The 24,384-nt window shown below is 41.4% G+C and overlaps 1 protein-coding gene across 1 annotated transcript in view; it reads left to right on the top strand.

Moving 5' to 3' along the window:
* lekr1 (leucine, glutamate and lysine rich 1) overlaps window positions 1-24,384 on the top strand; it is a 124,810-nt gene that overhangs the window by 52,367 nt on the left and 48,059 nt on the right. The window contains exons 5-6 of the mRNA XM_051657077.1: window positions 1,577-1,654; window positions 12,591-12,773. Of these exons, the coding sequence (XP_051513037.1) occupies window positions 1,577-1,654; window positions 12,591-12,773 (261 nt within the window). The remainder of the gene's footprint in view (window positions 1-1,576; window positions 1,655-12,590; window positions 12,774-24,384) is intronic.

The raw sequence follows: 24,384 nt of genomic DNA, 5'->3' as shown, positions 1-24,384 counted from the left end.
GTGATTGTTATTTAGCTTAACAATGCAGAGATTTCACTGTTATGAATGTTAGGCCCCAAGAGCCTTGGCTGGTATTGATGTTTTGAGGAGGGCAAGAAAAGGAGTAGCAAGAGAAGAGGAGAGGTGACACTACTGGAAAATATAGTTTAAAGGCATGGTTCAGGCAAAAATCAGAATTCTGTCATCATTTACTCTCCCTCGTGTTGTTCAAAACCTGCATGACTTTCTTACTTCCGTAGAACAAACAAAGAGACGCTAGGCAGAATATTAGCCTCAGTTACCATTCACTTTTACTGTATCATTTTTCCATACAATTAAAATGAATAGTGACTGAGTTCCCACAGAGGAAAGAAAGTCATCCTTGTCTGAACAGTTGAACTGTGTGTGAAGGGAAGTTATCTGGGTTGGGAATATAAGTGTGTGTGTACTTGTGCAGCAAATATTTAGATTGCATGTTGCATGACACAGTTGCTCATCTGATTTAAATTAGCACACAGAATTTGAGTTTGAAAACACTGATGTGACATTAACTGAGTGATCAAATCACATGCAAACACTCTCTGGCACACATTACATGAAAGCATGCTCATACACACACAGAGACACACATTAGCAGACTCTGAATAGCCAGACTTTCAACTTACGGCATCAAGTCTGGTCCAGTTTGGAGCCAAGTCTGACCAAGACCTGCCCATTTAGACAGGAGGAGACCATCTGACCGACATAGAAAGCAACTGACCACAGTTCATTTTGTTCTTCCGTGTCATTTAGGGACAGGTAAATTTGAAATATATGATTCTGACAATAATAAACCAGCTTGGAAAAAACATATTCAAACATTGCGTGGCAGTATCCAGGAACAGTTGTACAGAAAACAGAAAAAAATAGCAGACATGTGTGTAGATTTCAGAATCAGAATTTCAGAATAATCAGAATTTTGATTATTGATTTTGAATGATTATTTGACAGACAGACATTGTAGGGTCGTTTCACCATTGGACTGGGAAGCAAGACCCTGGTTGCAGGAGGCTAGCTAAAATCTGATGCCTGTATTAAATCGATTTGAGTTTGTGTGTAGTACAAACAACTACACACAATCTCACATTCATCTGCTTGGCTCCGCTATCCCTTTCATCTTGTGTTTTATTAGACCCCCATATCCATACTTGTCAATTCTGTGCTAGCTAACTAAGTTTCACATTGTTAATAAAACTCCAAACCAATGTCACAAAAAAATATAACACTTAACAGCTGTATGTCATATTGTGTTTCCATCTCTTTTCACCTGCTTTCTTTTTCATTTATGGAGGTTTCAACACCCATTATACCATTAATGGTACCTGCTCACATCACACATGGACGCCCTGGGCTATACAGTTTTTTCATCACATTGTTGAGCTGCTCATTCTGAGTTGTGGTGTTAGAAATAGATCCCAGAGGGACATGATTGGGTGACATTTTGGGGAGGGGGAATTTTTTTCAGTGTCTTTGCCGAGTTCACAGGCAATAGAGAAATGAGGGAATAGATGTGAGCTGTTGCTGCTTTTAATAAAAACATATTGCTGTTGCCTTTCAGGACAAAGTCCACGGAGATGGAGGAACTGCGAGGTTTGTGGAGCCAACAGAGCGACGAACAGAAGGCCACCATTCAGAGGTACACCTGTAGGAAAGGATATATATTAAAATAATATAATATTTGTTTCTCTTAAACAGTTAAGAGAAAAAATGGAGATAAAATGGAGAATATTTTAGTTTTCAAGGTGACTGTAATTTTCATGCCATTGGCAGCACCAAACGGCATTGCAAAAAGAATGTCTTTATAATGAGAAAATAATCAGGATTTTCCATTCTGCCCCCTGTCTTCCATTGTTTGGACAAACAGGCTGTCCCATCACAAGCTAAGAGTATTGGTTGAGCCAGAAGTTAATTATGTTGGGCCACTCAAACAAAGAACAATTTCAGGAAATTATCCTAAGAACAGCTTTCTTATAGGAGAATGTATTTTAACATCTAAACATTACACACAAACACAAAAAGTTTCAACTCAAGCATTTCTCATTAAATTCCTCCACGACCAAATTATTTGAGCTATGATAGCTGTGAAATCCACATAAATGTTTTAGCTCTATACGCTTTCTGCATGTCAACAATTGTCTCATTTGTGTCTAATTTTAGTTCTCCTAATTTTAATTTTAGAGGAAACATCTGAGACAAAGTTGATACATTAAATGAAACATAACCTAGACCATTAAGTCTTCTGAGCTATGAAAAAGCAACCTCTGAGCAGAAACAATTATTTTTTAGATAGACACACATACTGAACTCACGTGGATCTGGTTGCTATAAATATAGGCATGGCAAGCCTCTTTGGTCGCATTTAGTCTGTTTTGATTGATGTCATTGTCGATTAAACTGTGCAGAGCCATGAACTATTATGTACTTGTTTGACTACACTGTAAAAAAAGAACAAAAACAAAAATAACGGTAAATGCATGGCAGCACAGGGTGCCAAACCTTTACCATAAACTGAAATAACAGTTTTAGACCATGAAGTAAATTAACATGTTTAGACTGCAAAGTGAAATAGGTGTTTCAACCATAAACTAAAATAACACATTTACATAGTAATTTCAAATATTGTGTTGACACTGTAAGTTGAAATGACATGTTTAAAATGTAATTTGAAAGAACAGGTTTCAACTATAAAACGAAATTATTTGTTTTGACTGTTCATTTAGAAAAATAAACATTTGTAAACCATTAAAGGTGCACTCAGCGATTCCTGAGAAACACTGTTGATATTTGAACTCAGTTGCCAAAACAAACACACCCCTCCCTTCAGTGCTCCTTTGGAAGCTCCACCCCCCAAATTCTGCATCTGTCTTCAAGCCTTTTACCTCTCGGAGGTCTCTCCACCGCTGAAAAGCCTCGCCGATGTTGATGCAGCTCCTAGCCCTCGACTTATCATAATCCTTTTTTTTTTAGTTCATATTCGTCTGACCTTTTTCTCTTGGTCTGTTTCTCAGCCATATGTCCTCCTTGGAGTTTAGAAAGTTCGCATCAGCCAAATTTGCTGTCATGCTTCTAATAAATTTCCCTCTCGCTCTGCCAATGTTAAAAGCTTAATATATGAGCCTTCTGGAACTACAAATATTTGTTTTTCACTTTATCCACTTTTTTATCTGTATTGTTAAACACTGTAACTACAAAAGGCCACATGATGATCATCAAGAGTGACCTTTCTAGGAGCAATAATTAATGCACATGTAGACGGTGTCACTCACACATAGACAAAACACCATCCCGGTAACACATGTGACACTAAAATAATGTAATAAACATTAACTAAACTACATAAAATATAGCAAAGAACACCCCATTGTACATAACTGATATAAAAAATAAGAAGAAACAGATCTATTTCCATAAAATATAATGAAATGTGATGGCTCATACAGGGACTTCTGGGAATGCCCAGTTATTGTTTTTCACCATAATATTAACAATAGTTTACCGTAAAAGTACATGTAATCTCTTGTTAGACATAATATAAATTTGTATCATTTAATTATATGGTAATTTTCCCCCCCAATATTTTACTAGAAAATTACATGTATTGTCTTATTAAATATATTATCATTTTTACTGTATATGTTAAGGTAACTACCTGAAATTACTACTGTCATTATTTACAGTTATAGAAATCCCAACATAAATAGGTTAAGTAAACTTACATTTAAAATTTCTACAGTGAAATTTAGTTTGCTTTCATTTTAATGAAGTAAACTAAATGAGCAGCAAAAATAAATTTTACTTTGAAGTTTACTAAACTTTAGATTAGTTTTGACACTCAAAATTATTTGTTGAGTTTCTTCATTATGAGTACAGCATAAACTCAATATTTTGTGTCGCAAATGTAGCGTCAAATAAAGTTCAAAACAACTTTATAAGTTTTTTCTTTTTTTTCAATGAACGATATTTGCTGAAAATTAAAATTTGGTGTGAATACATTTATTTTTATGGGTAATTTAATACTTTTATTTAAAAAATGGGAAATTAATGTTAAATTATTCTGTATTTTCTTTGAAAAATGTGTTTGTTTTTTTACTCTGGAAGAAATCTTTTTTAAAACATCTCGGGTTAAAATGACACATGGAAAAACATGATGTTTACCTTAATTTAAAGGAGAATGCCTGTTTTTGTCAGTAACACTGATCAGTTTAGTAAAGGGGAAATGTAAATTTGGTGTGAAAAAAAATTATTTTAGGGGAATTTAACACTTTTATTGAAAAATGGGGAATGAATGTTAAATTATACTGTATTTTCTCTGTAAAAATCTATTATTATTTTTTACAGTGCAGGGTGTGCTCATGTGTTTGTGTATGTTTAAGTGTGGTAAGTGTGCGTGTGGCAGAGACAGATTTTGTTAGTACCTGTCAGTCATCTGTTAGTTCAAGTGTCTCAGTGTATTGATGCACATTCCTTGTTGTTGCTCTGAGCGCTGTGTGCAGTGTGTCATGATTGCTCCCCAATCTGAAGACACAGAGAAAGATAGAAAGAGGACAGCACGCTGAGAAAGAAAAGGGTTTCAGAAAAGACATGAAAGTCTTTCACAGAGGGAAACAAGACCTCAGCTACCTGTCTGAAAGATCTTAGTTCAGCAAAATTGATCTGAGAAAAAGTTGAAAGGGGATGTAATGCATGGGCTCCAGGGTTAGACCGACAACTCAGAACATGACACATATGCATGCTCATATTCATCTGCATTCTGGGGCCGGATTCACAAAACGTTCTTAAGAAGAACATTTAGTATCGCGCTTTCTCTCTGCAGCCTTTAGAGTCCATAGAAACATCCAGCATTTACATTTAAAAGATAATAGCGTGGGGCTATTAGATACATTTATTGTTATGATTTACCAGTGCTGAAGAATGAATTTTGTGTATTATAAAAGGCAACCTTGTGAGCAGGCTAGTATAATCAGACAATGTCAAAGTGTGGCATTTTCTCTTAAGATTTTTTTATATATATATTTAATAATTTCTTACGAATTTTTCAAGAATTTCACTTACGAACATTCTTACGAACTTCTTATAATTTATCCTAAGAACTTTCTTATTTTTTCTTAAGAATTTTTTTGTGAATCTGGCCCCTGAGGTCTTACAGGGACTCCATATACCAGCTCTGTTTAAGGCTCAGATGGAGGACCATTAAAGCACTATCACAGGTGCATGAGTGCCGTTTTACTGAATATTAGGACAGATGAGCTGTGATTTGGAAGTATTTAATATGCTTTTATACAACAGACCTATAAACAAGAAATTATTATTGAGTAATTTTCATTTTAAGGCATTTCACTCCTCGTTTGGAGCAAACCAATGAAGGGACCAGTTGCTCACATGTAACCTTTAATAACAAAATTTTGGTCCATTTTTAAATGTTGCCTTGTGGAAGTAAACCAAACCAAGGAAAAAAATGCACCATTGTAATTTAAGCCCTCATTTTGGAACAAATCAAACTACAGGTCTAATGCTTTTAGAAATAATATTGGCAGTTATTTTGTCTATTTTTGCTCCGCTTATTAAAATAGTCCCAAATTAAGCCAAGTAGCGCAAAGACTGGCAGCATGTCTTGAGCAGCACAAACAAAGACAAGCAGAGTGAAGGGTTTCAGTGCTGTTAAGTTGTGGTCACATTAGGCATTAAGCATATGAAATTACTTCGGACCTCTCAATATGGGCTATGATGTCATGCTGTTTGGCTTCTGTTATTAATGAATAATAAGTAATGAATAACAAATAATATCATTAATTTGACGATGTTAAAAATATACCACCTAATCCACTTTTCTTTAACACTGCAAACCATGTATGTAGCTTTAAAGATGTTTTATGTACTATATTCTTTTTCTTTGAGCTAATCTTTCTTAGAGTTTAATCTTTACATTTTGATCCTATATTAGCCAAACGTCTCTTTGCATTATGAATTTGCAAGTCCGAATTGACCAGACTTTAACTTTGATGTGCAATGCAAGCTCCTTATGTTTGCATGGGAATGAATGAAAAATAAATATGAATGTAGCACAAGTCTTGTGTGACTGCACCTTGATGCTATATATCAGCACTCTTGGAATGCCGCTTGTCCAATCAGATTAGAGGACTAAAACTAACTGATGTATAATATAAAGATATTAAATTCTGTAATTTATTGGCAGGATTAAGCTGCGTGTGAAGCTCTGTGATGGCAGATATAAGCAGTTCCCACTCATAGGGCTTTGACACACACACACACACACACACACACATGTTGGTGCGGCTATCCTTATGAGGACTCTCCATAGACTTAATGATTTTTATACTGTACGAACTATAGATTCTATCCCCTATCCCTAACCCTACCCCTAAACCTAACCCTCACAAAAAACTATCTGCATTTTTACATTTAAAAAAAAAAAAACATCATTTAGTATGTTTTTTAAGCGATTTGAATTATGGGGACACTAGAAATGTCCCCATAAACTACATTTATAGCATAATACCCTTGTAATTACCAGTTTGTAACCTAAAAAATGTCCTCGTAAACCACCCAAACCTGCACACACACACACATTTCACATCTCGGTTTTCAAAGCTCCTTTAATTTTCACCACCACAGAGGGCAGTGATATCTCCAAAGCATACTCATCTGTCACAGGCACTAATGATTTATACTGATGACAGATATCAGACTGAATCTATTTTAAATCCGTCATCTTTTACCACGGTTCTCACAATTCCACACTCAAAAAGACACCTTTCTGACTCCCCGACTTTGAAACGCCCATAGAGATGTCCATGTGCTTCCCATATTGCTTTCAATTCGTTTCAACTTTATATCAAACATATGTTAGGTCTCAACATTTCATTTATTGTTAGGCACTCCAAAAGCAGCCAGTGTGTACTTTGGAAAAGTATTTATCTATGACATTTACACTGATTAACTCAGAAACCACCTCAGAACCACACTATAAAAAATAATTTTTTTCAGCAGTAATTTGTCTTGTTTTTCATAATACACTTTATAATATATATATATATATATATATATATATATATATATATATATATATATATATATATTAGTTGTGCTCAAAAGTTTGCACACCCTGGCAGAAATTTTGAAATTTTGGCATTGATTTTGAAAATATGACTGATCATGCAAAAAAACCTGTCTTTTATTTACGGATAGTGATCATATGAAGCCATTTATTATCACATAGTTGTTTGGCTCCTTTTTAAATCATGATGATAACAGAAATCACCCAAATGGCCCTGATCTAAAGTTTACATACCCTTGAATGTTTGGCCTTGTTACAGACACACAAGGTGACACACACAGGTTTAAATGGCAATTAAAGTTTAATTTCCCACACCTGTGGCTTTTTAAATTGCAATTAATGCCTGTGTATAAATAGTCAATGAGTTTGTTAGCTCTCACGTAGATGCACTGAGCAGGCTAGATACTGAGCCATGGGGAGCAGAAAAGAACTGTCAAAATACCTGCATAACAAGGTAATTGAACATTATAAAGATGGGAAAGGATATAAAAAGATATCCAAAGCCTTGAAAATGCCAGTCAGTACTGTTCAATCACTTATTAAGAAGTGGAAAATTCGGGGATCTCTTTATACCAAGCCAAGGTCAGGTAGACCAAGAAAGATTTCAGCCACAACTGCCAGAAGAAGTGTTTGGGATACAAAGAAAAACCCACAGTTAAAATCAGGAGAAATACAGGCTGCTCTGGAAAAAGACGGTGTGATTGTTTCAAGGAGCACAATATGACAATACTTGAACAAAAATGAGCTGCGTGGTCGAGTTGCCAGAAAGAAGCCTTTACTGCGCCAATGCCACAAAAAAGCCCAGTTACAATATGCCCGACAACACCTTGACATGCCTCACAGCTTCTGGCACACTGTAATTTGGAGTGATGAGACCAAAATAGAGCTTTATGGTCACAACCATAAGCGCTATGTTTGGAGAGGGGTCAACAAGGCCTATAGTGAAAAAAATACCATCCCCACTGTGAAGCATGTTGGTGGCTCACTGATGTTTTGGGGGGGTGTGAGCTCTAAAGGCAAATTGATGGCAAGATGAATGCAGCATGTTATCAGAAAATACTGGCAGACAGTTTGTATTCTTCTGGATGAAAGCTGCGCATGGGTCGCTCTTGGACTTTCAGCACGACAATGACCCTAAGCACAAGGCCAAGTTGACCCTCCAGTGGTTACAGCAGAAAAAGGTGAAGGTTCTGAAGTGGCCATCACAGTCTCTTGACCTTAATATCATCGAGCCACTCTGGGGAGATCTCAAATGTGCGGTTCATGCAAGACGACCAAAGACTTTGCATGACCTGGAGGCATTTTGCCAAGACGAATGTGCAGCTATACCACCTGCAAGAATTTGGGGCCTCATAGACAACTATTACAAAAGACTGCACGCTGTCATTGATGCTAAAGGGGGCAATACACAGTATTAAGAACTAAGGGTATGCAGACTTTTGAACAGGGGTCGTTTCATTTTATTCATTGTTGCCATGTTTTGTTTTATGATTGTGCCATTCTGTTATAACCTACAGTTGAATATGAATCTGTAGGGCTTTACTGGTTGTTTAGATCAGTGTTACTATCAGAAATAATTGATAATTATTTCTTTAGTTATTAATTAATATTTAAATTAATTAAATGAATCTTAGCTCATTAAAACCTCATATGGGGCTCCAGTAAATATAGTGCGCTACGTTTAAGAGCGGGTTTGGTTATTAGCAATAATTAATAATTATCAAAGATAATTATTAATTATTAAAATCAGTAGAACATTGATGAGAATCAATGTTAGCTTTTTCTAATCCTTTAAATCAACAATTGTTAATTGTTAACATCGATGAAACATGAATTAAAATTAACACTAGCTTACTGATCATTCAAATTCAACAATCAACAAAGATAATTATCAAAAATTAATAGAATATTAATAAGGATTAATATTGACGGGGCACCACCCTGGAATCAGGGACTAATAACCAGATAGTATAACAGTCTCAATATTAGATTGTTTTCTTAGGAAAATTGACATCCGAAGAATATCGATTTTCGGAAAAAAAACAATGAATGAAGGCTTGAATCCGAGCACTGACATCCTGTCAGCATGACACAGGTGTATGCAAAACAAACCAAAACACTTCTCTTTGTAATATAACAAAGTTTATTTATGCAGTAATATCAATTAATAATTAATACAATGCAGTCAATAAACTTCCGACTTACAACTACAAACTAAACAGTGATATGATTAGATATGGAAATCAAAATAATCCTATAACACATGAGGGTGTGTGTGTGAGTGTGTGTGTGTGTGTGTGTGTAAGGAGAGATGCGCACAAAATGGCGGACGTGACTCTCGTGGAGAGTATGTCACGCAAGACTTCCGGCCAGAGAATATGGCCGCGAATGTGGGCGGAGAGAAACCAGTCATTGGTAGCTTAGGGACAAAGCTGAGCTTTATCACGAAGCTATCTACTAGGCAAAAATGTGTGCGAGAATGTTTGTGAGGGGTCGCATGTGTGTGTGTGTGTTAGTACGAGAGAGAGAGAGAATAAAGTGACGGCCCCAAAGCTGATTTCGCGATCGTGGGAGAGAAAGCAGCTGTTAGTTTATCACTCAGAGACGCGGTGGACGACTCGTAAACCGTCCCGTGGTCTTTGATTCTTTAATGGATAAACTCAGTGTGCCGGTCTCACCCACGATGGCGGAAATGCACAACAGTCCAATGTGGTTGGACTACAATACAGCAAATCTCATTCGTGGTAATTAATACGCTGAATGTTAGCTGCAATGAGCGGACTCGGTGGTCCGTAAACTTTACAAGCAATAACCTTGATACACAAGAATAACACACTATCATATTCTATCTCTGCCCAGACGTAAACTTCTTACTTGAATCGCATGAGGATGCAGAATGTGTGTTCATCCATCCTTTAACTCCGACTCGGTTCCTCGAGGCTCGGGTGATGACGGGAGGCCGTTTCCTCGCTCTGTCGGCGGGCGGTATGGCTGCTGATTCTCGGTGGGCTGGCGGAGAAATCAGCGACGACGACTTGAGTGAAGATGGAAGAGAAATCTTTTATCTCTTCACTTCTGCAGGCAAAACGGATGAAGATGCGGATTGCTTGGCGGTCTCCTTTCGGATCCGTTAGAGTGTTCGGTGGAACACAGAGTAATCTCAACTCGTCCAGCGAGATGGAGATTGTATGGCCACAGTTTCAAGTCAGATGTTACTTCCTTGTGCCACGAGGCTGCACCTGAGAGCAGCGATGAGCTGTGTCTACACACGGCGAGCAAAATTGCTGGAAGCGAATCCCGGAAGCATTTCAGAGGTATTTCTACTCTTGATGATGTCATGGCTGAGGTGCGTTCTGTCATGTGCCTCATCCAGTAGGAGTTGAGAGTTCGATCCTTTAGTGAGCAAGGCTTCATGGGATTTGTAGTCTGTTTTGGACTCCCTTTGTTTGATTTTGCCGTGATTTTTATCAGTAAAATTTATGACTTGGTATGTGGGCCTGAGTTAGGTTTTACGACTGTGTTAGGCCTGCCTTTGTCTTCTATCTGAATACATGAGGCACAACAAATCCCATAAGAAATAAAAGAAATGTGTTTTGCCTGCTCACTCATGTTTTCTTTAAAAATGGTACATATATTACCAATTCTCCAAGGGTATGCAAACTTTTGAGCACAACTGTATATATATATATATTCTCTGATGAAAATTCTTAATATCTTATGCAATTTTGCTTCTCAAAAAAAAAAAAAAAATGTTTCTTGTTTTAAGAATGTTTAGATATTTTTACTGTACAAAGTGACAAAATTACTGAGAAGAAAAGTATTTCAATTCAAAATGTATACAGCTCTCTTTAGATCACGGGTTGTATTATTTAGTTTTCCCACAGCTGGTTCCTCAAAGAGGGAGCTAAATATATCTTCTGCTGAGCTGCCTTATGGAGGAAACTGTCTGATCTTTAAATGAAAATAACTAGTGTGACATTATCACACCTTTTCCTGAAATGTCTTCCTCAGTAAGGGGAGGATTGAGGCTAATGGATAAGATCATCTGTGTTTGGGAATTTCCTACTTTTTTTCATGGAGGGAAAAGATAGAGAGAGGGAGGAGTGCTTGCGTGCGTGCGTGTGTGTGTGTGTGTGTGACGTGGCTCCAGGAAGTCCTTGTTCAGGGGATAGAGGAAGTTTCTGTGGACACCTGATTTAACTGTGATAAGTGTGAAGGAGAGAGCTTGTGTATTTGTATAAGATGAAGCTGTTTTCCTCTTCCTCATCTCATTTTCTACTATATGTAGCCATTCATGATGTGGTAATACCTATTTTACAGATTGTGTTTGTCCTACTAAAACACACACACACACACACACACACACACACACACACACACACACACACACAAACAGCTTAAACCAGCCTAAGGTGGTTAGCTGGTCTCTCAGCCTGGCAAAGCTGATTAGGCAGGTCCGTTTTGCTGGATTTAAAGGCTGGGTAACCAGCTAAACCAGCTTAAACCACCTAAGATCAGCAAACCACTTTAGGCTGGCTAAAGCTCTTTTTTCAGCATGAAAACCTAGTGAGTTGCCTACCTAGACAAAATTTATAGGCATCATAAGCGTGGCCCTGTTGTGAAGACTGTTCTAAAAAGTTAACTGCAAAATACCCAGGATACCTTGTTTTGGCCAAATTCAAAAGCAGCATTGCATATTTACAGTGCAGCAGAATAGAGAAATAATCTGAAATGCTAAACAAACTTGTTTGTGGACTAATTTCTGAAAAGTGTCAATAAAAATAGTTTCATCTAATTAAAACGGACTATGCCACTCAATATTTGTGTGTGCTATGCATAGTATTGTTTGTGTTTACTAGAGCATTGCATTAGCTTAGCAACACGCTAATGGCAAACTCAAATCAACTGAGAGTGTTAGGTGTTAATTGAGTCTCGCTTGCTCTTGAGGTGCTTATTTGTGTGACACAAGTACATAATGGAGTTGCTGCTCATGAAGAGTGTTTCTGATCAGGTTCCGTTTGGGTATGAATACTGCCTTCAAGTCTGTTTTTTAATAGTTGGTTTATGTAAACATGTGCCAGATGATTCTCAGATCTTGCACCATGAGCAGTGCGTTTTTTTTTTTTAAAACAGTTCAACTTTTGACACGCAACTCAACAGATCAATGTTAGTTTTAAATCAGTGAATCAATCAGATGAATCAGGGGCGGTATAAAAATCTTCTGAGTGCATATGGAAATTAATGCACCTATAAATGCGACTTCTGTTCAATCCTGATCCATTCCATCTAGCTGTTTTTAACACAAAAATGTGTCCTGTGTGAATACACCTTAGAAAGTTGTTGCCTCTGTAGGCAGTACACAGCAAGGCTGCTAGATTCTTGAACAGAGCTGTTGAGTATGCACGCAGAGTGCAGATGTGTGCAGATATCCAGCTTTCATGTAGGTGTTAATGGCTGCATGTGTTGTGAGTGAGTGTGTTCACACTTTCCCCTGAAGGCTGTCCCAAGACCAGAGGGAGAAGGAGGAGAGTTGGTTGTCATGTCAACAGCGATGTGAGTCCCTGCAGGAGCAGCTGTTGGCATGGCAACAGAAAGATGAGGAGGTGACCCGGAGACTGGAACGGGCAGAGGGCGAGATGAAGGACCTGAGAGCAGCCCAAACCACTTTACAGCAGGAGAGGTCTGACACACACAAACATACAGAAAACCAGTCACACTCCACTGCACTTCACACAATCACACAAATAAATTATTATTCAGCCATACTACTGCTGTCAAGCTTTCTCCCTCTCTTTTAAGTCTGTCCATCACACCTGCTCCACTGAATAATTTGTCAGCACGTCAGGACCTGTAGAATATGAGTCACTGTTTATAAACCTGTTTCCTGCCTAATCTGTCTTCATTTATAATGGTAAAAGAAACCACTGGAAGCTTTTACATAGAAGCTGTGCAGCATGTTATTGTTTGTCCTGTCAAAGAAGCATTGAGTTCCAGTTAAAGCAATTAGCCACTCAAGCCCATGATAGTAAAGTAATAATGGCTGGCCATTATGGCAGTCGTCTTAGACTAATACTGACACCTAGTGGCATAAATGTAGGTTCATGCAAAAGTTGTCTGCCAGAAATGCCATTGTTGAAATGCACCGTTCACAATCAGCCGTGATTTATTTTGCGAGTTAAAATGGCCAATACCTGGAGGGTTACTGTAATAAAGTGAGTAGTTTTCAGCTGGTCATCTAAACATGGCAGCCTGAATGTAAAATAAAACTATTTTTATTAGGCTACTAATGTGAATACTCTTCATCTCATGTGGGTGTACATATAAAATTGTACTACTTACTTTCATTTTTACTTTGTGTAAAACTTTTTAATGGGAGAAAAATACTACACTTTTGCGTTTATGATTAATAATAATCAGAATGAACAATTCTTTGACCAAATAATATAGCTGATTAGCCTAATTGTAGGCTGTTTACAGTTGCCACGTGACATAGCAACTTGGTGCATTATTATAGAATGTGCAGTCACAGGTGTGCATTAATCTGCATTTTACAATAACTTCAAACATCACTCATCCCATCAGAATTTTCAGTTTGAACTTTTCGTTTGTAATAATTTTCCATCCTTATGTGCCTTGAATTATAGTATATAACCAAACAACAACAAAAAATGGATTCTTCAAATCGAGCCTAATATTTTGTCTATAGAGTGTCTTTCTGTAATACCTGTCAGAACGTGTCTAGATTTCAATCAGTCTGTATTTCCTAAACTGTCTTTGTCTGTCTCTCCTATGTCATTATCCTACCAGTTTCTAAGGTTCAGCTGATTGGCTCAGTCCAGATCAAGACCTGCTTACTGCACTTGTTTGAGTACCTGTGTCACAATTACGTGCATGAAACATCTTTTCATCCGCCCGCCCTCTGCTTCTCAAACCTGTTTTCTATTTGATCTTCTATTGTTCTTTTCCACCTGTTCGGTGGTGTAACTGCGACTCAATTCACTTTTTTCCTCTGCTTTATTATGGCGTAATTGTTCAGTATCAATCCCCACCTGTGTCTTGAGTTTCTGTTTGTGTGTGTGTTTTTCTCTTTCCATCAGTGAGCTTTTGTTATGTCCCAGCTGTTGAATGTTTAGATGTCTGATGTTGTTTGTATACACACCTCCGTTCCCGAGGTCTACCTGGCCGTTAGCAACCAACAGCAGTGAAGCTTTTCTTCTCTATCTGGCTACATTAACACAGCAGCAGAATAAGGTTGTCAGTCCTGTTTTAGACTGCTAAACACAGATGAGTGACAACCACATTCGATAATTGAACTGACTCCCTAAAATTTTCAGGACTCGCACCTGCATTTTGAGAGTGAGTTTGATAAACCTGTACTGCGTGTTTTTCATGTAGGATAGAGACTAGGGCTACACAATTAATCGAAAAAGTAATCAGCTGCTGTGAAAAAAACAGACAATTACAGCCCCTTCGTGTAAGTGTACTCCTGTTGCATCAAAGTTTTTCCAACTTGTTTTTGCAGCGGATGAACTATCCCTTTAAATAAGTCTATAGTCTTACAGTATCAGTAATGAAAACTGATCCTAATGTGCAAATTTTAAAGCGCAAATCTGATGCAGATGTTTGCTATATGTTTCACCTCTTGTCATGGTGACACGTGAAAATGATCGCTGAAGAAACATCACCTGATGTTAATAATCAACAATTTAGATTTTTGTCATAATCATGCAACCCCAGAGACAGAGATTTGAGCTGTGTTATCTCAAGGTTTTAGATCCATTCACTGTCAGTTCCATCGGAAATGCTCCCATCAGTTTTGTGGTCGCAATTCAGTTGTATTGTTTTATTAAGTATAACGTTATGATAATTGTGAAGTTACACACAAAGACAAAGTTACTAAATAGTTCCTTAGTATAATACTTATGTTTGTTCAAATCCCTATTTATAAATAGTGAGGCTTGTCATGGGAAGCACCACTAGCTATATTTATAGTTTCCTACTCGTGTCACCTACATGTTGCCTGAATATCCTGTATATTACTTTGTAGAAATCTTTCTCAAAAATTTTCCTTTAGTTGTTAAGTGGTCACTTGGTCAAGTGGTACTTAACATATTTCATTTAAATTGAACACAAAGACTTCTAAAAATGTTGAGATCACTTTGCTGTGGACAGTCAGACCCATTTTCATATGAAGGCTTCATTAGGCATGCTCATACTTGTGCTAGCAGTGAGGTGGGGTCAGAGGTAACAGCTGTTTGAGTAATGAGATGGAAATTAGTGTTTAAACTGAGTCTTGTGGGAAAATGGATGGGAGACTCAATACAAACTCAACATGCTTAGATTTTTTAATTGTTATTGGTAAAGACATTAAAGGGATAATGCAGCATTGCTTTCCTTCAAAAGCCATCACAGTCACAACACAGGCTAGTTGTTACACAAGGAAGTTGTCACAAAGGCTATAGCTCAGTAATGATAAGGTTTTGAGTTAAATGTCCAAATACATAAAATACCAAATACAGTTTATTTGCTCCAGCAGTGGCTTTGTATGTTGGTTTCAAACAGCTTGTTCAAAACACTCTTCATTAGACTAATCTTTGTGAATTGTATCCTCCAAACCAAAATTCCAAAAACATCATATTTTTGTAATGGTTGTTGGATAAACAAGTGAACACAATAACACCACACTAGCATACATTCAGGCACGGGACAACTATATAACGAAGGTAGATTTAAAGGGATAGTTCACCCAAAAATGAAAATTCTTTACTCACCCTCATGATAACCTAGGTGTGTAGGTCCATAAAAGTGAATGGAGATTTCTCCTTTGAAGCTCCAAAACTCACAGACAGTCAGCATAAACATCATCCATATGACACCAGCTGTTAAATTAATGTCTTCTAAAGTGATACGATCACTTTTGGTGCAAAAAAATATCAATATTTAAGTACTTTTTAACTATCATCCAACGTGAGTTTAAGCCGCACGAGAGGGTGGAGTCCAAGCGGTCTCTCGTGTGGCGTATTCGCATTGCCATGTTACAGAAGTAATCTCACATTCTCAACTCGGTTGAAATATCCAGGATAAGCACACAAATGCACCATTGTGAGTAAAGAAATAGATAAATACAGATCTAAACCAAAACCAACCAAGCTACTGTACAGTGTTCCTCCTTCTTACTTGTAAACAGCAGTGCTCTTCAGGCTGTGACACACTTGCTTCAGTTCAGTTTCAAATGCAATTACATCACATGCGTGTTCTGCTCCTGAGCGGAATCATGATTTAGAGTTAAAAAAAGTACTTAAATATTTATCTTTTTCGCACCAAACGTGATCGTGTCGCTTTAGAAGACATTAATTTAACAGCTGGTGTCGTATGGATGACATTTATGCTGACTGTCTGTGATTTTTGGAGCTTCAAAAGAGAAATCGTCATGGTTACTTGCGTAACCTCCGTTCCCTGATGGAGGGAACGAGATGTTGTGTCGATGTAGTGACACTAGGGGTCACTCTTGGGAGCCTGAGACACCTCTGGTCTTTGATAAAAGGCCAATGAAAATTGGCGAGTGGTATTTGCATGCCACTCCCCCGGACATACGGGTATAAAAGGAGCTGGTGTGCAACCACTCATTCAGGTTTTATGCTGAGGAGCCGAGACAAGGTCCGACCATTTCAGCGGGTAGTTCAGTGTTGTGGCAGGAGGGACACAACGTCTCGTTCCCTCCATCAGGGAATGGAGGTTACGCAAGTAACCATGATGTTCCCATCTGTCAGTCACTCGACGTTGTGTCAATGTAGTGACACTAGGGGTCCCTATACAAAATGCCGCAACTGGCTGAACTGTGTTACGTGAACTGGCGGTGTGTGATGGGCAGACCACTGTGTGCCTCATAGCCAGCGCACCAGGCTGACACGTAATCTCCCTTAACATTGTTATGAGTGTCGAATGGCCCTTTGGTGACAAGTCGACTACCCAAAAGATAGAGACAGGCTAGCCCAGTCGTGGCCTCTCTTCCCCTTCTTTTTTTCCACTCCCTAAAAAAAAGGGGGATTATCCGACTGGGCCGACCAGGTCTAGTCGGGGAGTGTCCCTCCTCGCCCAGAGAGAGGGGGGGTATTTAAGTGGAAATACGTCACATGGTCTTGCCGAGCTATGTCGGAAGTATGTCATGTGGAGGAGTCTCATGGTAGGTCCTACCCAACGAAGGAGTTACTACAAACATGGAGACTGTGGCAGAGGGGCCTCTGCCCAAGGAAGATGCAGTTTGCCAACAGGGAAATGAATTAGTGGAAGATTTACATCGCATGGGGTTACCTACGGGGAACTGCCACATGCGGAGCACCTACCCCAGTACAGGGCTTTTAGTTAGCACGTGTACTGGGCCAGCAGCGAGTCTCTCTGAAAACTCGACTGCCACAGGGCTCGGAGGAAGTCAACCAGGGAACACAGTTTGTGAACACTACTGGGAGTTAATGGTGCACGTCTTCAGCTTAGGGGAGGTGAAAGGCGCTATGTGCAAGCGATACACCTGGCCGGCTATCCCGGACTTATCTACTTGTATTGCGTGCCACTACACAGGATGAAACCAGTTCCACCCAGAGGTTGTAGAACCTCACAAAGGTGTTGGGTGTTGCCCAGCCCGCTGCTCTGCAAATGTCTGTTAGAGAGGCACCCCTGGCCAGGGCCCAGGAGGCCGCTACACCCCTGGTAGAATGGGCTTGTAGCCCTACCGGGGGCGGCATGTCCTGGGCGTGATATGTCATAATTATGGCGTCAATGAGCCAGTGGGGGATCCTCTGCTTGGAGACAATGCTACCTTTCCACTGTCCGTCAAAGCAGACAAAGAGCTGCACCGGACACAGCAACGACAGGGCTCTGGGTCTGCCTCCTCCTGGGGCAGTGCTCGCAGGTTCACCACCTGGTCCCTAAAAGGGGTCGTGGGAACCTTGGGCACATAGCCCGGTCGGGGTCTCAAGATCACGTGAGAGTAGCCCGGACCGAACTCCAGGCACGTTTCGCTGACAAAGAATGCTTGCAGGTCTCCTACCCTCTTGATGGAAGTGAGCGCTGTCAGGAGGGCAGTCTGACTGCAATCATTTGCAGCTGACTGCAAATGCTCAAAGGGGGCTCTCTGTAGACCCTGAAGAACTACAGTGAGGTCCCATGAGAGAACGAGGCGCGGTCTGGAGGGGTTCAGCCTCCTGGCACCTCTCAGGAACCTGATGATCAGGTCGTGCTTCCCTAAGGACTTAACGTCCACTGTGTCGTGGTGTGCTGCTATAGCGGCTACGTACACCTTCAAGGTGGAAGGTGACAGCTGCCCTTCCAACCTTTCCTGCAGGAAGGAAAGCACCGATCCGACTGCACATCTCTGGGGGTCTTCGTGTCGGGAAGAACACCACTTAGCGAACAGACGCTACTTAAAGGCATACAGGTGCCTCATAGAGGGGGCCCTAGCCTGAGTGATCATGTCTACCACCGCAGGTGCCAGATGGTGCCCTGTCCCTGAGAAAGAAGGTCCTTCCTCAGGGGAATTCGCCATGGGGGGGGTCATAGTAGGCTCACTGGGGGAAACGCATATTTGCGAGTCCAGGGGGCCAGCTGTGTGCCAGCGTGTCTATACCGAGAGGTGCCTTGGTCAGGGCATACCAGAGCGGGCAGTGGGGTGATTCTTGGGTGGCAAACAGGTCTACCTGTGCCTGTCTGAATCGACTCCAGATCAGCTGGACCACCCGAGGGTGGAGTCTCCACTCTCCCCTGAGGGTAACCTGCTGTGACAGCGTGTCCGCTGCAGTGTTGAGGTCGCCCGGGATGTGAGTGGCTCGCAGCGACTTGAGGTGCTGCTGACTCCAGAGGAGGAGATGGCGGGCGAGTTGTGACATACAACAGGAGCGCAGACCGCCATGACGATTGACATATGCTACCGTTGCCATGTTGTCTGTCCGAGCTAACACATGCTTGCCCTGGATCAACGGCCGGAACCTCTGCAGGGCGAGCAGAATTGCCAGCAACTCAAGGCAGTTGATGTGCCAACGCAGCCGTGGGCCCATCCATAAGCCGGCGGCTGCGTGCCCGTTGCAAACAGCCCCCCAGCCCGTTTTGGAGGTGTCTGTCATGACCACGATGCACCTGGAGACCTGCTCTAGGGGAACGCCTGCCCGTGGAGCTTGCTCTTTTCCCAGTTGACCTGAAGCCCTAATCGGCTGAGGTGCGAGAGCACCAAGTCCCTGTGTGCACACAACATGTCCTGAGAGTGAGCTAGGATTAGCCAATTGTTGAGATAGTTGAGAATGCAAATGCCCACCTCCCTTAACGGGGCAAGAGCTGCCTCTGCGACTTTTGTGAAGACACAAGGGGACAAGGACAGACCGAAAGGGAGGACCTTGTACTGATACGCCTGACCCTCAAATGCAAACCACAGGAAGGGTCTGTGTCGAGGTAGAATCGAGACATGAAAGTACGTGTCCTTCAGGTCTACCGTCGTGAACCAATCTTGATGCCGGACGCTCGCCAGAATGCGTTTTTGCATCAGCATCTTGAACGGGAGTCTGTGTAAAGCCCGGTTCAGTACTCGCAAGTCCAATATTGGCCGCAACCCACAGCCTTTTTTCGGTACGATGAAGTAGGCTGTAAAACCCCTTCTTCATCTTGGCCGGAGGGACAGGTTCTATCGCACCCTTCCGTAGGAGGGTGGCGATCTCCAAGCACAAGGTAGCTGCATTTTCGTCCTTCACCAAGGTGAAGCGGATACTGCTGAACCTGGGTGGATGACTGGTGAACTGAATCGCGTAGCCGAGTCGGACAGTCCGGATCAGCCATCGCGACGGATTGGAAAGCGCCAGCCACGCATCCAAGCTCCGCACGAGGGGGACCAACAAGACAATCTTGTCGGATGTACCGGCAGGTGGGGCCTCGTGGCAGGGCGGAGCTCGAGGTTCCACAGCATGTCATGGCCGTGCTGAGTCTAGGGACATCAAAGCACTTACCTGGCTCCTTGTGACCACCCCCAGAACAGCCTGGAATGGGGGAGGAAGAGGCCTGTCCTCGTGACCCATGGAGACTGTCACATCGGGGGCGGATTTGTGCCACAGCTGGGTGCGCAAGGGTGGGGAGACCGCCGGTGGAGTGCCAAACCTGCCAAAATGGAATGGTGGACGGTGGTCGTGATGATGGCCATGTACACTGGGTATGTGACCCAGGGAACGAGGAAACTGCTCTTTTGCTTAACTGTTGGGTACCGCAGCCACTTGGGCATGCAGCGAAATCAAATGAAAAGGCAACAAAAGATTCTCCTCCCAGCCTTCCACCGGGGGATGGAGTGGTCTTCTTACCAGCTCCAAGGCAGTGGGTTTCATCGTCCCTGGGTCGCCCGTCTCAGGGGCGCTGTGAGATGGGTGGTGTCTGCTTCCTGCGGTGGGCTCCACGCCGGGGCTGGGCCGGAGGGGCGGGCTGTGGTGGAGCCGTTGCAGTCACCACAGGGGGACGCCCTTGGTGACGAGCAGGTGGGGTGTGGGATCTTGAGCCGTGCCGGGGCAGGATATGCCGAATAGCCTCCGTCTGCTGCTTCACTGTCGAGAACTGCTGGGCAAAGTCCTCGACGGTGTCACCAAATAGGCCAACCTGGGAGATAGGGCAGCAAGGAACCGTGCCTTGACGGCCTCACCCATCTCGACCAGGTTGAGCCAAAGGTGGCGCTCCTGGACCACTAAGGTGGACATTGCCCACCCGAGAGACCACACCATGACCTTTGTCACCTGGAGAGCGAGATCGGTCGCCGAGCGCAGTTCCTGCATCAAATCTGGGGTGGAACTACCCTTGTGCAGTTCTTTTAGTCCCTTGGCTTGGTGGACCTGCAGGAGAGCCATGGCGTGCAGGGCAGAGGCGGCTTGTCCAGCAGCACTGTAGGCTTTGGCCGTCAGGGACGATGTGAACCTGCAGGCCTTGGATGGGAGCTTTGGGCGTCCGCGCCAGGTGGTGGCACTCTACAGGCATAGGTACACCGCGAGCACCTTATCCTCTGGGGGAATCACCGAATAGCCCCTGGCCGCCCCGCCATCGAGGGTAGTGAGGGCGGGGGAGCTGAAAGATCGGGACCGGGCAGTAAAAGGTGCCTCCCACGATTTTGTCAGCTCCTCGTGCACTTCCGGGAAGAAAGGTACTGGAGCGGGGCGTGGCTGCTTTGAGCGGCAGCTCTCGCAGTGAGTACATGAACCATCAACGAACGCTGTCTCCACATGGGTCACGCCCAGAAACGAAAGACAGTGATCGTGACCATCTGAAGTTGAGAGGTAACGACCGCAACCAGGAATAACTCACAAATGGAAAGACATCTTTAAAAAGATGCGTCTTTAAAAAGACATTCCGTGTGTGCCGCTCTTTTAGAGAAATATACTCTTTTAGAAAAATATACTCTCTTTTTTCTACCGAAGCGCCCAGGGGCATTCTCTGCAGTGCACCGGTGCAGAGGAGGGAGAAGCTGCTGAAATGCGCCATCAGATCCAGCAGAGGTGAATGAACAGTCAGCTCAGTAAACATCGACCGTTCGGCTCCGAAGAGAAAATCTGAATGAGTGGTTGCATGCCAGCTCCTTTTATACACATATGTCCGGGGGAGTGGCACGCAAATACCACTCGCCAATTTTCATTGGCCTTTTATCAAAGACCAGAGGTGTCTCGGGCTCCCAAGAGTGATCCCTAGTGTCACTACATCGACACAACGTTGAGTGAGTGACAGATAGGGAACTCCATTTACTTGCATTTTAAGGACCTATTGAGCTAAGATAGAAAGTAAGTCATACACACCTGGGATATCATGAGGGTGAGTAAATAATGAGAGAATTTTCATCTTTGGGCGAACTATCACTTTAACTGAAAGGTTGAACTGTGTTCTCAGGACAAGATTATTTAACATTAATGTCAGTTCAGGGCAAGTTGTTACAATTATAATTACTCTATTTTTTGGCCAATACAACGGTTTCTATTTACATTTTTGCTGTTTCATAAATTGTTTTGTTTAAGTTGCTGATTAATTGTTTTACTAATAGTCAGTTTAACGGCAGATTCCATTGTAACATCTTTCCTCTTATAGTGTGACAATATGATTCGCTATTGAGGTATGGTGTTGCATGAAACCCGTGCTTAATAAACTGTTTTTTTTTTTTTTTTTGTGGGCAATAACGATAAAAAAGTTGAATAGCTCTTTTGTAGCCAAGACTTAAAGGTATGTGCCCACGAGTTGACAATTGACTATTGAAAATGAACGTATTATTAGTATTCATATTATTATTAATATTAATAATATTATTATAATATTAACAACTATGTCTCCCCTTCTTGCAGTTTTGTGGCTCTTCTTTTAAAGGGATAGTTCACCCAAAAATGACAGTTCTCTCATCATTTACTCACCCATGCCATCCCAGATGTGTATGACTTTCTTTCTTCAGCTTCAAGATTTTTAGAAGAATATCTCAGCTCTGTAGGTCCATTCAGTGCAAGTGAATGGTGATCAGACTTTTGTCGTAGTAAAAGAAAGAAATTCTTACACATCTGGGATGGCAAGAGGGTGAGTAAATGATGAGAGAATTTTCATTTTTGGGTGAACTATCCCTTTAAGCTTAGAGAAACCCAACAGTTTCTGTATTACACAAGTCAGTTTGCTATTAATTCTAAGGCATTGTGGTAAAGATGGATAAACGCTTGGAAAAACTCAAAAAAAAGTTAACAGAATGTTCTGACCGTGTGCTTGAACTGAGCGTGCTGTTTTTCTTTGAAGGCACAAGCTCTGAAAGCACCCCAAAAGGCAAGTGCATTGTATTGTTTCTCTCTCTCTCTCTCTCTTTCTCTCTCTCTCTCGCTCTCTCTCTCTCTCACACACACACACACACACACACACACACACACACACAAAATAACAGGGGCCCTGCAGGAACCACACTTTTCCAGTTATCACTGTCCTGGCATAAGTGCTCGTGTTATTCAGTCGACTAATGCAGGAGATTCTGACCCCTGTTCTGCCCTACACAAGACATTTTGTCCCATCACTCGCTGTATGCCTGCCCACCAAACGGCTTTTTTTTTTTTTGTGTAACCACTGAATAATAAGAACAAACCCTTCTTTCATGCATCCGGTCGAATCATAATGACACTGTTGATGTTTTTGTGACAGAGAGAGGGAGAGAGAGTGTAACACTTCAGTGAGGGAGCACTTCATATATTCTTTGGTGTGGGGTACACACAGCTCGGGGTCATAAAGCCACAATCACAGAACCTCTGACAGCCTGCTTCACACCAGCTAACAAAAACTAGTTCAAAGACAGAGAGGGAGAGAGGTAGATAGAGTGCAACAACACTTGACTTATATGCCATTTTAAAGGGATCCTTCTTACTGTAGAAATATATCTTTGGGTCGAAAATACAGAACAACTATAGAGCAAATATTAAAATGAATATAGAAATGGTATAGAATAACAATGGTAACCATTCAGCCTAATAGAAACAAAACTCTGGTTGGAACCAAGCAACTAAACTAAGTGTAAAAGTATCCATAGTGAAATTGCATGCAGTTGCAGGCCAGACTCATGCTTGCACCACCAACATGATCACCACAGCTTTAGCATGCCTACAGCATGTGCACCTATGGCTATGGCACCTACACTATCTAAATTATCTGCCTTTGAACCCATGTTTGAATACAACCTTAAATAGCCAGCTAGCAAGATTAGTACTTTGTATCTTTATATGAGCGAATGTTTACATGTTTGTGTTGGCATTTGTCATGGAAACAGTGAGACAGTGTACCACATGCATTAAAACGGCATCATACGCACAAACAGACAGCTCTATGCAGTGAATCACACTTAATCAAAAATAAATCACATACATATGTCAGCCAAATGCTTAATTATTTGTTTGTCATTATTCTCCGATCAATAGATGCATACTAATTTCCGCCTGAATGTGACTGCTATTGACAGGCCTCAATAGCCAGACTGTTTACTGGCTCCAGGAATATCTGTTTTCGAAATAGAATAATATGAGGCAAAAGGACATAGAGAAGGAGAGGGAGGTAGGAAGAGATGATGGTGAAAATGGATTGAGTTGAGGGAAGAAACTCTCTGAGAGTGAAATAGAGCACTTGTTCTCAACTGGTTTTGCTTCAGGACCCAGAATTTACATTGGACCTCAAGTGGCAACCCAGCGCAGTACCAAAATTTCTTATCATACAAAAGTAAACAAAAATACTTGATCAAATATTGAAATGTAGTAGTTTTTTGTTTTGTTTTGTTTAAAGGGATA

The sequence above is a fragment of the Myxocyprinus asiaticus genome, chromosome 26, assembly GCF_019703515.2.
Source record: "Myxocyprinus asiaticus isolate MX2 ecotype Aquarium Trade chromosome 26, UBuf_Myxa_2, whole genome shotgun sequence".
In the NCBI taxonomy this organism is placed as follows: Eukaryota; Metazoa; Chordata; class Actinopteri; order Cypriniformes; family Catostomidae; genus Myxocyprinus; species Myxocyprinus asiaticus.
The sequence above is the reverse complement of the archived record's forward strand: the minus strand, read 5'-3'. Positions and strand labels throughout refer to the sequence as shown.